The 16,035-nt window shown below is 33.4% G+C and overlaps 2 protein-coding genes across 3 annotated transcripts; both read left to right on the top strand.

Annotated features, from left to right (window-relative positions):
• Positions 1–1,031: 1,031 nt before the first annotated feature.
• LOC109162746 lies at positions 1,032–2,141 on the top strand. The gene has a single exon (XM_019311428.1). The coding sequence runs from the start codon at positions 1,032–1,034 to the stop codon at positions 2,139–2,141; it is 1,110 nt and encodes a 369-aa protein (XP_019166973.1).
• A 1,150-nt stretch (positions 2,142–3,291) lies between these two features.
• Positions 3,292–9,519, top strand: LOC109162798 (probable acyl-activating enzyme 17, peroxisomal). Of its 2 annotated transcripts, none has more exons than XM_019311486.1 (14): positions 3,292–3,688; positions 5,050–5,179; positions 5,329–5,579; positions 5,670–5,874; positions 5,998–6,038; positions 6,116–6,241; positions 6,352–6,425; positions 6,582–6,802; positions 7,399–7,493; positions 7,670–7,886; positions 8,143–8,268; positions 8,464–8,562; positions 8,785–9,000; positions 9,315–9,519. In XM_019311486.1, the coding sequence occupies exons 1-14, from the start codon at positions 3,423–3,425 to the stop codon at positions 9,417–9,419; spliced, it is 2,172 nt and encodes a 723-aa protein (XP_019167031.1). In that variant the 5' UTR covers positions 3,292–3,422; the 3' UTR covers positions 9,420–9,519. The 2 variants fall into 2 exon arrangements, with proteins under 2 accessions (XP_019167031.1, XP_019167032.1); XM_019311487.1 differs by having other exon boundaries at positions 5,042–5,179.
• The last annotated feature ends 6,516 nt before the right edge of the window (positions 9,520–16,035 follow it).

Below are 16,035 nucleotides of genomic sequence, written 5' to 3'. Positions count from 1 at the left end.
AAAAAGTTAAAAAGGTGCTCTCCTAGGAGATTGTTTTTAGGAATATCCTAATACTAATTAGGATAAATTAATTATTACGGACTACTTAGGAAGAAAAATGTAATACTTAAGAAATGTGATACTTTTGAGGAAAAAAATTAATACTCATTATTTATGAGAAAAATTAGTACTAATAATGGATAGGTAAAAACTTGTCTAATCTTTGTCCGTAAGATGGGTCGGGTCAAGAAGAAATATAATACATATACGAGAAAGTGTAATAATACTTTTACATTTTGATTTAAAAGTATTACATTTTTCAACAAACATGGCCAACATTACTTATAGGGGGTGTTTGGTGCAGGTCATCTTAAATTACCTAAGTAATTGAGTCTGATATTAGGTGTCACTTACACAAGTCAAGGCAGTACAAGTAGTCAGCAAAGCAGTACAAGCAACAGTCTTCCTATTCTGTTATGTTAGTTATATGAGTTTGTTATAAGCAGTTTCAGAATAGCAATTTATTTCTTTTCTCTCCTTCTGTATATATACCTTCCATCTTCCTCTGTTAATCGATGATGAATACACTCTTTTTCCTTCTATCTTTCTTCAAGCAATTGGTCTTCCCTTAGTTGTTAATCTGCATCTCAGAAGTGCAACATGGTATCAGAGCTTTGAGAAGACAGTCTTGAAGCATATCTGAAATGGCAACGGCGTGGCCTTCGATTGGGGCAAGGACGACTCCGGCTGACAGTACGACAGGAGCTCCAGCAAGTGGGAGTTCGGCTCAATCCACTTCGATAACTGGACTGAATGCAACAGAGGTAACTTTCGACCCTCAATCTCAGCCGAACCCTTATTTTCTACATCCGAATGAGAATCCGGCATTAGTGCTGGTTTCTACGCCATTGGATGGTCCTAATTACCACCCATGGGCAAGGGCCATGACAATGGCATTGTCGTGCAAGAACAAGCTCAAATTTGTCGATGGATCTATCACCAAGCCATCAAGAGATGACTAGAAGTTTGATGCATGTGAGCGCTGTAATGATATGGTGGTCTCATGGATCGTTCGATCTCTTTCACCAACAATTGGGCGCAGTGTTCTTTGGATCGACACTGCATATGGAATATGGAGAGATCTCAAACGCAGATTCAGCCAGCAAGATCTTTTCAGAATCACAGAGATCAAGTGTGAGATATATCAGACAAAGCAAGGTGACAATTCTTTGAATGAGTACTTTACTCAAAAGAAACTGTTGTGGGACGAACTTCAGATTCTCAGGCCGTCTGTAGGATGTGAATGCATTACTAAATGCAATTGTGGAAAGAAAATTGATGAATTGAATGAGCAGACTGAAAAGGATAAGTTGTCCATTTTTCTCATTGGACTACATGACAGGTATACCGGCGCAAGAAATCAGATCATGTTAATGAGGCCTTTGCCGGATGTGTGTGATGCATACTCTATGATAGCACAGCAGGAGAGGCAATTTCACAGTGGTACCTCTGGAATTGCCAGCCAACTATATCAAACAGGAGAGGTTGGTACTACTGGAAATGTCCTGATGACTAGGACAGGCACTGGAAACCAACAAAGCTTCAAGAAATTTATAGGAGGTAACAAGAAGCCCATATGTACTTTTTGTGGTTTCACAGGGCACACAGAGGATAAATGTTATAAAAAACATGGGTATCCACCCGGTTGGAAACCAAGGTCAAGAAACAAAGGATCTGTAAACCATACTCAAGGGCCATTAGCAGCTCAGCAGTCTGATAAAGGTATATATTTCACACAAAATGATTTTAAGAAGTTTCTGGAGTTCATTCAGGTACAGAAAGCATGTGGAGAAAAGGGGTCCTTGAATACACCTCTTGATCAGTATCCTCATGAGGCACATGCCAACATCATCTCTGCCAACTTGCTGCCAGGAACTCAAACTGAAGATACATATCTTTCTCCTAATTCAACAGATTTCAGAAGTAATGAGTGGATATTAGATAGTGGTACAACTCATCATGTTGTGTGTAGTTTGAATCTGTTGACAAATCAAAGGAGGGTGCAAGATATGCATGTTAGCCTACCAAATGGACAGCAAGTAGCTATTACCTATATTGGATCTGTGTGCCTATCTGATGAGTTTATTCTATATGATATTTGATAATGTTATATTACCTTGTTTGGTCAAGTTATGAGATCACCTGGTAATGTTATATTACATTGTTTGGTGAGGTCACCTGGTAATGTTATATTACCTGAAAAGCTGATATGATGGTAATGTGATTACCCCCATTTTCTTAATTAATCTTATATTATCTTGAATTATTTCAACTTTGTCCTGGTTAACTACTAATAATAATAATAATAATAATAATAATAATAATAATAATAATAATAATGATGAAATAAATTTATGTTTATACAATCAAATATACATGTGTGTATATTTATATACGAAACATTTATTTTTTTCTTTTTACTATTTAAGCATTAATATATATTCATGCATATAAATAAATAAAATAAATACACACACATAACCAAACAAGGTAATATTATATTTCACAATCCAAACCAAACACATAAGGTAATCTTACATTTCCAAAATCACACATTATCTTCTATGTGTATTATGTTAAGAGTCTATGTGTATTCTATTAAGAGTTTATGTATATTTTGTTATGAGTTTATGCGTATTCTGTTATGAGTTTATGCATATTATGTATTATGTTAGATTATGTGTATTATGTTATGAGTTTATGTGTATTTTGTTAAGAGTTTATGTGTATTCTGTTATGAGTTTATGTACATTCGAAACAGGGGATTTAAAAAAAAAATAGTTAACGACAGAAACAAGAAATGAAATTTCTAAAAAAAACATATACAAAACGATGTCGTTTTGATCAGGGCGCACAATACATTATGTACTCTGATGCACGATATAATTTATCACATGAAGAAGGGTTGTTGAAAACAACTTAGTCAAATTGATTGAGCAGTTATTCAATAATAGTAATTTATTAGTTTTCTTGGTCTTTGTTGTCTTATGCAGCCCATGCTAACAAAACTTGGAAAAAAAAAAAAAAAAAGAAGTTAATAGTCACTATATGTAAAAAGATCGGTAATTAGGGACAATCCTAAGTTGGTTTTATAACCTCATAAATTATCTATGAACAACCTACTTTATTTATTTATCTCATTATATTATAATTCTTTATTATCTAAAATAATAAAACAAACTTCATCCAAATAGCATTCTTTTTTCTTAAAAGATAACTCCAAATAGCACTTTCAAATAATGCCTTTCGTTACACGTTAGTACAGACCAACTCTAAAAATAAAACAGTAATACAGCAAAATAAAGTATAAAAATGGCGAAGTACAAACCGTAAGCTCAGAGTCCCACGGCGTCTTCATCTCAGACGACCCTTCCCGGAAACAAATGGCTGATCACCGGAAATACAAAGGTTTGGACAAGATTACCGTCGCTGATATCGAATCTCTCGGCGTGTCATCCGAGCTTTCCCGCCAGCTACACAAAAAGCTCGCCGATATTGTGAGTGTTTACGGAGCTGCAACTCCCCAGACATGGCTGCGCATCTCCGGCGACCTGCTTACCCCAGAGCAACCTTTCTCGCTCCATCAGATGATGTACTATGGCTGCTACAAGGACTTCGGGCCCGACCCGCCTGTTTGGATCCCCGACCCGTGAGTTCGTTATCCCCTTTATTGAGTTCTCATTACGTGTAGATATTAGTACTTGTATGCGTATATATATAAATGTTTGTTAACTTTAAGAGTATATTTGGAATTCGTATTAATTTTGTGTGGTGCCCCAGGATTATAGTGATTTGTAAAGAGAAATTAAAGAAATAAAGTTTGATTGACAGAGAAATAGGAGAGTAAAAATGGATGGGTTTTCAACCCTTCTTCCCTCTTTATGTTGCAATCAGGTCAAAAATGGTGTTTGGTAAATGACTGTTAGATGATAGCTATTAGTTGATTGGGTTAGTAGGTTTGACTAGTTGATAGCATTAGCTGATGGTAGAAAAGTGTTTGGTAAATTAGCTGTTAGATGTTAGCAGATTACATACAAAATGATTTTCTCAAAAAACTGATAAAAAAAGTTACTTTGAGTAGCTTTTTGAATTTTAGTATTTTGGAACAATAAATTGTTACAAAAAGCTTATTAATCAAACACTCATATTGATTGTTTAACCAAGTCAAATTACTAATAGTGGTCAAATAAGCTAAAATTGGCTGATAGGCTAACTATTTTACCAAACAAGGCCAAAATATATTTGAGCCTGTCAGTTGTGGACAATTTAGGCTTATTCTTTGCTGGCTAGAGTTACAAGGTGAGATTACCCCTGCACCCTTGGTAGTGATTGTGGGTTCCCCTCATCAACCAAAAAAAATCAAAATAGGTTGGAAATGGAGGGTGGGTCAACCCGTATAACCCACTTTCGTGTATAGTATTTTTATTTTTTAGTACAAATTTCTTTTTTTTTTTTGTTTTTTTTTTTTTGTTAGACCAGAGGTGTCCTAAGCAGACCGTAGGAGGCACCTTTAAGCCCGTACCATACTCAAGACTAAAATTTGATATCATTTCTTTGAGGAACTTAAAATTTGAAGATTATTAAAAACTTGATATTATGAATCAAACAAACACGGTTGGATAATTAAGAGAGGCCGGAAGTTCAAAACCTCCTCTCTTATGGAACTTTACCCCTTAATTGGGCCGGCCCGATACGAACGGGATTAGTTTGAGTATGGTACAGGCTTAAAAGCCCCTCTTATACTTAGGGCCTACTCAGGACACCTTGTAGTCTAACAAAAAAAAAAAACTACTGTTGGATTGGTTCAGTCTTATGCAATAGTTTTATGGCCAACTAGTCCAAAGATGGCCAGTTGTATAAAAGTGACTTGCTCAGATGGGTTTAAAATGGACAGTTTGGACAAATTATCAAATTGATATCCATAATTGATAGTTTGATACACACAATATGTGCATTCTTGAGTGTAAATGAAAAACACATAAATTTGGTTTTGGGAATTGAGAAATGCAGGGAAAGTGTGAAATTAACCAACATAGGGAAGTTATTGGAGAGGCATGGGAAAGAGTTTTTGGGATCAAAGTATAAGGACCCCATATTGAGCTTTTCTGATTTTCAGAAATTTTCGGCCTCAAACCTTGAGGTTAGTTATTTGTTGTAATAGTAAATACGGAGTATATATTGTTAGTTGGTATACTGAGTTCTTTTACTTTTTTTTTTTTTTTTTTTGGGGGGGTGGGGGGGGGGGGGTTACTGTCAGGTCACGAGTAATCTTCTTTTGTTTTCTATCAGGCCTTCTGGAAAACTGCATTAGAAGAAATGAATGTTTCTTTCTCTGTTCCCCCGCAATGTATTTTGCGTGAGACTCCATCTCAACCGGGTGGTCAATGGCTTCCTGGAGCATACCTTAACCCTGCAAAAAATTGCTTGACATTGAATGGAAAGAGGAGTTTGAATGATACGGTTATTATATACCGAGATGAAGGAGATGATGAAACACCTGTTAAAAGGTTGACTCTTAAGGAGTTACAGTCTGCAGTCTGGTATGTTTATATTTCAAATTGTAATTGTATTATTTCTCGTTGTTTTAGTACCTTTTTTAGTGAGGTGAATCATGAATGGTTCCTTAATAGGGCAGTAGCACATGCTCTTGACACACTAGGCTTGGAGAAAGGATCTGCAGTTGCAATTGATATGCCAATGGATCCCACTTCCGTTGTGATCTACTTGGCTATTATTCTTGCTGGCTATGTAGTGGTGTCGGTTGCTGATAGTTTTGCACCAAAAGAGATATCAACAAGGCTCAAAATATCAAATGCAAAAGCAATTTTCACTCAGGTTCATCTCATCTGTCTTTATCGGGGCCCAAGTCTACTATTCCTTTTCCTAAATCCTAATCTTTGTAAACTATATGATTACGTATGATTTTGACCATACCCACTCTTATGATTACGTTACCAGGATTCCTTTTTCCGTGGTGGTAAATGGCTACCATTGTACAGGTGGGTGCTAACTTCTCCTTGTTCGTGCACTATATTAGTTATTCACTATGTTCATAACATTTATGTTAAAACTGCAGCAAAGTCATTGATGCTGAATCACCAATAGCAGTTGTAATTCCCAGTAGAAGCTCCAGGTCCACTGTGAAGTTGCGTGATGGTGACATTTCTTGGCATGTATTTTTAGAACGAGTAGAAAAGTCTAAGTAAGAAAATTTCTTCTCTGGGTTCCGCTCTGTGGTAGAATTTGATATTATGTTTGATCCAGTAGTTAGCTCTCTCTCCCAGAAATGTTCGCTTTTCATGTTAATTTCAGAGAATTTGAGTATGTTGGCATGGAACAACCTATTGAAGCCTTCACAAATATTCTCTTCTCCTCTGGCACAACAGGTACATTATAAGTGTAATTCATTGCCTATATGTTCTTGTCATTTCTTTGCCATGTTTGATTGATTTGCTAGAATTTTTCCTTAAATAACAATTTGAAAATGCTTAAATGCAACAGATGAGAAGTTTAATCATTTACTCACTCACCCTATGATCCAGGGGAGCCAAAGGCGGTTCCATGGACTGTTGCTACACCTTTCAAGGCAGCTGCTGATGGGTGGTCCAGCTTGGATATCCGCAAAGGTGATGTAGTAGCCTGGCCCACGAATCTTGGGTGGATGATGGGACCTTGGCTAATTTATGCTTCCCTGTTGAATGGTGCATCCATGGCCCTATATAATGGATCACCCCTTGGTTCTGGCTTTGCCAAGTTCATCCAGGTGAATCCATTCTTTCTTCCATCCTTAATCTTTTTCACCTGAGACTTTTCGTTGTCGATTTCTTGATTTAGATTGGACATACTGGAATTATTTGTATTTGAACTTTTATTATGAGTTAGTACCCAATTTAGTCCTCGACTATAGTGGTTTTTCTCGATTTAGTCCTAAACGTCTTTTTTTGTGCTTAATTAGGTCCTGGATTTTGATTATTTTACCTAATTGAGTCCTCGACTGTTAGAATCAATGATTAAATCGAGAAAAACCACTATCGTCGAGGAATAAATTGGGTAAAATCACTATAGTCGGGGACTAAATTGGGTAAATCACTTAACCACCACTATAGTCGAGGACTAAATTGTGTATTAATGGAGGGGAAATTACCAAGCTATCTTAACCGAGGACTCAATTAGGTAAAACTATCGAAGTCTAAGACCCAGTTAAGCACAAAAAAAGTCTAAGACTAAATTGAGAAAAACCACTATAGTCGAGGACTAAATTGGGTATTAACTCCCTAAAAAATATAGAACAATGGTTTCTTCTTAAGATATCATTGTGCATTTTACTTAATGTCTAAAATCTTCAAGTACCTTTTCTAGGATGCTAAAGTAACTATGCTCGGAGTTATACCAAGTATTGTAAGAACATGGAAAACTACAAATTGTACTGCATCTTATGATTGGTCAGCCATCCGGTATGTTTTGTGTTATATTGAGATTGTTTATTAACCTAGAACCCATATTACCTATGATTGATGTGTACCGTTTATTGTTTCTTTGTCTATCAATCCTTACTATGGAGTATTCTGATTTCTGAAATAACTTCCGCTACTGTTAAGCCTAGCATATTTATTTGGATCGTATTATGCAGTTGCTTTGCAACCACTGGCGAGGCATCTAATATGGATGAATGCCTATGGCTTATGGGGAGAGCTAAATACAAGCCTGTCATAGAGATTTGTGGCGGCACAGAAATCGGTGGTGGATTTATTTCTGGCTCACTTTTGCAGCCGCAATCTTTATCTGCTTTTAGCACTGCTTCTCTCGGCTGTAGGCTATTTATTCTCGGTGAAGATGGACGTCCTCTGGTAATAATACTTTCATTCTTGTATCTTAAATTATATTCAAGCTCTCAACTAAATCATGGTTCGTCAGTGCAATCCAATGCGTGCTTGCACCATATTCTTAGAAGACTTTTAACCCTAGAACATTAGCATTTTTTTCCTTTTATACCCTGCATTATTTGTTAATGATTTTTTTTTTTTCATTTGTAAAAAAATGCTAAAAATTTGAAAGAGGAATCCTAAAATAATTGTTTCCCAAATTTAATTTTCGCAATTTCAGCCATCAAATGTTCCCGGAATTGGTGAATTGGCCCTTGGGGCATACATGTTTGGGGCCTCAAGCTCACTACTAAATGCAGACCACTATGATGTCTACTTCAAAGGAATGCCTGCTTGGAATGGACAGGTGTGATATTTTTTTTGGGTGTAAATCACGACGTGATCCAGGTATTTCTCTGTCCGTTTAACGGTCCAAGTCTACCCGACTAATCCCCGTTCGCTCCGGGAGGCCATGAATTCTACTATTATACATTATACTACTAGTCTACTACATGAATTCTAAATTTCTAGTCTACCTTTTTTTTTTTTTTGGGTTAAATAGGTTCTAAGAAGGCATGGAGATGTATTTGAGCGAACTTCTAAAGGTTATTATCGTGCTCATGGCCGGGCTGATGACACTATGAATTTGGGTGGTGTCAAGGTCTACATCTACCCTCAAATTGTATTGTGCATGATTTTAAGTTGATTCTTAATTGAAGGATTTGTTCTGTTGTATTCTGTCTTTGCTAAAAGTTTAAGCTGATAGTTGAACTGATATCATTACAGTCTTCTTTTTTCTTTCTCCATCTTCCTTTCTTCTCGTATCTTTTTAAAAATGTGTTCTCTATTTGAATTGTTGAGAGACTTTTTTCGTGTTCACCAGGTAAGTTCAGTCGAGATTGAGCGTGTGTGTAACTCAATCGACGATGTCAACATTCTCGAGACAGCAGCCGTTGCGGTGCCACCACGGGGAGGTGGACCAGACATGCTAGCGATTGCAGTTGTGTTCAAAGATTCAGATGGCTCAAACTATGACTTGAACTCTCTGAGAATCTCTTTCAACTTGGCTCTTCAGAAGGAATTGAATCCTCTGTTCAAGGTACAGTATACTCTGCCCAAGCCAGCAGAACTGAAAGATGTGTTTCATCTCAACTAAAAATCAAAATTATCATTTAGATTGTATATTTATGTTTATATTTATATGCTCAACACACGCCACTCGTGTCCGGTGTCCCATTACCTTTGACATGGGATTGACTCCGATACTAAATTGAAACATATGTGTATCTCAACTAAAAGTTTAAACTGATAGTTGGATTACACATTTATGTTTATATATTGTTGCTCAACAAGCACTGCTTTTTATAAACTTCTCCGTTTTATCTTATTAGCTCGTAATAAAACTTTTGGCAGGTTTCGAAAGTTGTAGCGGTCCCCGCTCTCCCAAGAACAGCAACAAATAAAGTCATGAGAAGGCTTCTGCGGCAGCAGTTTTCTCATATCAGTTCTAATCTGTAATATATTGATTCTAAAAGGGCATTTGGTACTCAAGAAAGTTAATTTAAAAGGTGGAAAAAGGCTATTCATCTATCTTTTTTCCTCTCTTTTTTTGGTTTAATTTTTATACTTGCTCCACCCAGGGGTGATGGTTGGAAAGCCTGTTATGGATGATTTCAACTATGTTATTGATGAAAGCATGGAAAGCAGGGGTGGGTAGGGTTGCAAGCTAGACGAATTATCCATTGCGTTATTTATTGAGAAGATTGTAGATTGAATAGACCAAAATGCCATCATGCTTAATCATTAAAATAGATTTGTTAAGGGATAAAAAAATGGTTGTCACAATAATGTTAGGCCAACGGGAAATGTTTTGAAAAAAAAGATCGGGACTTAAAGTGAGATGACACTTACAAATTTATGACCAAAAAAAAAAAAAAGAATTAACTCTTATAACAAAAATGAGTTGAAACGATAGTAGTTAGGCTAAATAGACCGAAATGACCTCATGTTTAACATCATTTAAACAAACGGAGAATAAAAAATTATTATGCATGCCACAATAATGCTAGGACCTATGAGCGGGGGCGGACCCAGCATGGGGGCAGCTGTCCCCCCTCACTCCACCCCACCCCATATATAATCCTTGTATGTATATATGTATATATAGTACAAGTTTTAGTATAAGTATAATAAAATAGATAAAAGTTAACAAAAGATGATTAGATCAGGTGGTTTGGGTAGGTAGCAAAGTATTGATGTTATATTTTTTATGACAAATATTTCGTATTAATTAATTCTGAGATTTACACACATATATATAACTTTATTTTATATTAATAATGAGATGTGTTTATAATTTTTATGACTTTTATACTTCGTATTAATTAATTGTGAGATTTACACACATATATATAACTTCACACACACACACACACACACACACACACACACACACACACACACACACACACATATATATATATATATATATATATATATATATATATATATATATATAAAACTTTCTTTTATATTAATAATGAGATTTTTTTATAATGTATTTTTTATTCGAATTATTTTATCAAATTAATTATGTTTCATATTTTGTTATGAATATTTTTTATAAAGTTTTGATGTGTTTTATTTTCCGTCCACATCCAACAATATTTATGACTATACTTTTAAGTGTTTTATTTTTTATCAAACTATCTCTTTTGTTTTAATGCGTTTCGCTCCAACTGAAAAAAATTTCTAGGTCTGTCACTGTCTATGAGGAATATTTTTTTTAAAAAAGGTTAAAATTAGAAATCTAAAGACGACAAAAAAAATAACTCTTTTGAAATAACGCAATATTTTCGTACTATTTTATGTATTTGTAATAGTTTATTAAAATTATTTATAATTTTTTTTTTTTTTTTTTTGAAAGTTACTGGCTCTATTACATTGTAGTATCTGTTCATATACTTTCTCAACCTACTGAAACACAAAGAACCAATAACGCCTCCACTGAGGCTCGAACTTATAATCTTCCAAATGGAAGTCCAACCCGGATACCATTGGACCACATAGTCCTGGTAAATTATTTATAATTTAATTTTTAAAAAATAATTATTTTAGTTTTAGTGAATAAAACATGTTTTCAAAAAAATAAAAATAAAACATGTATTCAAAAACTGAATTGAAAGTTGTATAAAATGAATTTCAGTGTAAGTAATCAACTAATCACTATATATTGTGCAACGAACACCGTACTGCTATGTAAAGTAAAGTGTGTATAGTAGCCAACTACATACACACTCTTATATATCCTCCTCTCAGTCTCCAGGCCACCGACCAGCTAGGTTTTGTTGGCTAGTGGCTATCTTATCTTTTGATAATAATCTCTATTCTAATCATTAATTCATTCCTTGCTAATTTTTCCTATGATATGATCAGCATACAAGAGAGACACAAATTAAATGGCTTACGCGTCTGTAACTTCAATTTGTAAGATTTTCCCTAATAATATATATTATATATTATATATTAGGGCCTTAATTAAGTGGTGCAAGTTGACTAGGCTTATTAAGTGGTGTGGTTGGACTTAATAACTAGTAGTTGTTAGTCAACCAAACTCTGTGCCTAATATAATCCTGTATTGATGGGATACAGGAGGGTTGTTGTTAGCACATTCAGTTACGGTACTCAGACCGCTCAGTAGACACCAATACACCATCTAGGGTTCTGAGTCAGGTCTGAGGCAAAACATAGCTGACGGTCTACCGTTAAGAGGCAACACAACAGGAACATCAACTATGGCTGGAGATCTACATAGCTACGCTTCCGCTATCATACGAGGTCAGGTTTTTCGTATACTATGGTTTATTACAGTTAGACTATTGTATATCTAACATTTGGTATCAAGAGCCTTTATCAATCTCTGCCTGGTTGATTGTTTTGCCTAAAAACAATATTAATTTTTCATATACATCAAGATTTCGTATATGATTTTGGACTGTTGAAATTTAATTTCAGCATTAATAAGTACGATTTTAATTTCTTTTGGATTATGAAATTATCTATCGTGATTGTTGGAACTTACCATGACCGTATTTTGGCCGGAAAAATGGAGTGCGATTTATTCTCCGATTTCGAGTCTCCGATTTGCGTTTCGAGGCGACTCCAATTTGTGTTGCACGTTGCGATGCAGTTGTTTCGCTGTTGCTGTTCTGTTTTTTTCTCGGCACCGCATTGAAGGAGGTAACTCAGGTAAATTTGCACTTGTTTGAGAAAGGAGAAAAGGGAATGGGTAGGGCTTAGCCCCAAACCCGAATGCTCATATAATTATTAATATAGTATTTGGGCATGCTTAATTTTCCTTCCATAATCTCCTTATTTCATTTGGATTTTTGGTTTATTTTCAAATGAATTTTCTCTAACTTATTGATTATTAAATTATCATTCAATTTAATGCAAATACTAAATTTTAATTTGCTATTTGAATTTTAATTTAATATTAAGGTGCATGCTAAATTGTCTGAATAATTACAATTTATTTAAGATATATGGGTTAATAATATATTAATATGCAAATCCAAGAATGTTACGTATATTTATAAATTATTATTATAATTATACATTCATAAAAGCATGTATTAAAGTTGGATTTAGCATATTATTAACTCATAAATTCATTATTAATTATCACTCAATTTTGGATCCTTAGCCAAATTTTAGGCATTATGACCTACTAAATCAGCTTGTTTGGTTTCCCCTTAATTTTGAGCACATTTTAGTTTTATGTGTCTCTGGGACTTTAGAACTTATTTTGAACAAGCTATTTGGGACCTATCTTGGGTCATTAAAGCATGGATTCCACCTTTTTGATTGATATTTTAATGATAATTATAGCTCCTTATAACATGTTTATTAAGTTTTAATTATTACTAACTACCATATTTTGGTATTTATCGTTGGTAATAATATTAAGTTTTGGGTCTATTTCAGTACTTAGACCATTTTTATTCATGTTATAATTCACTTGGGTCATTGAGGTTTATGTGCCTAATTTGAGTGATTAAGTGCTATAATTATTATTTTGGCCTGTTTAGAGACATTAAGGATTTAATTGTTATTTTGGCCATTAAGAACTATAACTATTGTTTAAGTTGATTAATTTTTTAATCTATCAATAGTTTCAGGGCCTTAATAATAATATTAAGTCTTTAATTTTATGGCAAAAACAATATAGTTGGTATATTGTTTGTTTAATGGTAATTTGGTTATTACCTTAACTACAGTCTCCCTAAGTATCATAATAGTCATGGTTAATTATTATGTGATAAATTGAGATTAGTATTTGGCATCCCTTAATTACAGTTTTGCCATTTATTAAGTTAAAATTCGGCATTATTAATTACTGTTATTAAGTTTAGGGACTAATCTTATTTTATTACCTTTCATAATAATTATCATTTCATGGTAATCTGCTATATTTGGTACATTGGCATGATTACCACTTGATTTTACATGACTATTAATGTTGGTAATTAAGTCCTACCAATAAATCTTTTAACGTAACATTGGACGCTGCATCGAGTTTATTGACACCGATAGTGAAGATTGGGAGAATTCTGGAGTTTTTTCTTCTCTTGTGGATCATCATCGTTGTTAGCGCAATGGAGAGATGTGGTTTGCATCATTAAGGTTAGCCATTAATTATCTTTTACAGTTATTATTGATAATTAGTGCTACAGTTACAGTTAACCGCTAATTTAGACTAGTCGCATATTTTATCTTTAGGAAAATGGAAACATTAAAAGGTGCATTACCATACTTTGATTTGTCATTATTATTAATGTTAATAGTGATTATAATGTTACTTATTGCTATTAATAATTAATTAATGATGACATTAATATTGTTATGGTATTCAGTTATGCACCTTGAACTGTTTCCAAATAAATTTATGTGACAATATTCCAGTTCAGAAAATAATTTTCTGGACATTAATATTTTTCGGACTTCAAATTTTATTAAGTTTTCAAAATTTCCGAAAACGTTCATAAAGGTTAGCGGTTTTAACCATTGTTTTTCCATATTTAGTCTCCTACATAATGTGATAATATTATTATGGCTATTTATTGTTATTTTTGATTATTTTCAATTTTGCCATTAATAATAATAATATTATCAACTGGGTTATGGAGAGTGATTTTGAATCAATTTAGTAATCTTGGAAAAATATTTTTTCTAGGCAATTGACTTTTGCCATTAATTCCATAATTCATTTAGTTTTTTGAATTATGATTGCCCATATTTGGTTAAGTATGAATAAATGAATATTTTGTTTAAATTCATATTCGTTAGTTGGTTCATACTCCTTAGATTGTTTTATGCATTCGATCACATTAAGTGCATAATATTAAGTTTAATTATGCAATTAGGGTTTGTGAGATTTTGCTTTACAAATGATAGCATATCCTTTTGGTTTGATGTTGTTTGAAATTGTAAATTCAGTTATTTCTCATGAATTTGATCTTTATGCATTAAAACATTCTCCCATGGGTTTACAGTTTAAAAAAATTTTAAAGTATATATTCAATACATTATTATTCAAAATGTTGGGTCTCTTTTGGTTTGGACTCATCGGTGTTTGAATATTAAGTTTATACTTTAAAATCTCATATTGTAAATTGCTTTAAGTTATGCAATTTCTTTGGAGTATATGAGTTTAATGTTTAATTTTATGCATATTTGTCCTAAGCATAATATTATGTTTTAAATTATGCAATTTTATTATGCCTTTAGCAATGCATACTTAGATGGAATTATATTAGTTCCTATTTAAGTTGGACTTATGCATAAACTTTAGTTGCGGTAGTGCCTGAATTTAAGCACGTTTAGTCCGCTAATTTAATTCACCATTTAAGCTTTAATCATAGGTGAACCATACAGTTTTTGGTGTGTACCCTACAGTTTTAGGTTCATACCCCCAAACAGTTATACATTAAGTATATATGAATCGGGGAGGCATACTAGTTTTAATGGCCATGAGTTAAGGACATCTTGTGTCACTAGTCTCCTTAAATTGATACTCTATTTAAGGAATTGGTTTTCAGTGAGACTTAGTCTCTAACCACCTTTCCTCGGAGTATATTCAGATTTTCCCATCACAATTTGGTATAATCTGTTTGTCAAATTTTTAAGTATTCATTGCCAATGTGATTTTATTTCGGTTTATTAAAGAATAGCCAAAGCATCTTTAATTTACTGAAATATCTTGAGCTTTCAATCTTGGTTAATTAAGGAAATGCTACAGCATATTCAGCTACCTAAGATTATTAAGTTTTAATCACATAAAGTTTAGGCAAGAATTTGATAATTGTCTAGTGATCTTATAATTTTAATTTGGTTTTGGAGTAGCCACAGCATCCTTAATCTGTTAAAATTATATATTAAGCGGTTTATTTTGATCACATAAAGTTTTGGACATATCATTTGTGATTAATTGTATGTAATATGATGAAATTTAGCCCACAGGCAATTTCGTTATATTTGTATAATTAATCAGGATGAAATACTGGACTACGGTCATAATTTCGCCCACAGGCAATTATGTATCGGAATGTAGTTTAGTAGTTTTATCAGTAACGATAGAAATAAATCAATTTATTTACTTTATGGTTATTTGTAAATAATTTCCAATTCTATCATGAAGTTTAATTTTATGATGTAAACTTTAGATCATATTTCTAATTTGCCCACAGGGATTAAGAAAAGGAACATGATCTCTTAAGTTTTTTATCATAATGATAGCAATGAATCTTATTGACTAAAACTTTAGCCTACAGGCAAGTTTTATGTCATTTGATTCTTCAACTCATTTGATAATGGTTTCATCATAAATAACATTTTTCAGTTGGATCTAATTGAGTAAAACTTTAGCCCACAGGCAAGTTTTATGTCACTAGATTCTTCTGGCTCTTTAGTAATTGTGAAAAATATTATCATAAGGGTTTCTTAATTGGATTTAATAGAATTAAAACTTTAGCCCAAAGGCAAGTTTTATGTCAATAAATCCCACCACCCATTATATGATAATTTTATCACAATTTCTTAGAGTTATAAATCCAGTTCAATTATAATTCTAAGT

The sequence above is a fragment of the Ipomoea nil genome, unplaced genomic scaffold, assembly GCF_001879475.1.
Source record: "Ipomoea nil cultivar Tokyo-kokei standard unplaced genomic scaffold, Asagao_1.1 scaffold2957, whole genome shotgun sequence".
NCBI classification, from domain to species: domain Eukaryota; kingdom Viridiplantae; phylum Streptophyta; class Magnoliopsida; order Solanales; family Convolvulaceae; genus Ipomoea; species Ipomoea nil.
Note: the sequence above shows the minus strand (reverse complement) of the source record. Positions and strands in the feature narration are given on the sequence as shown.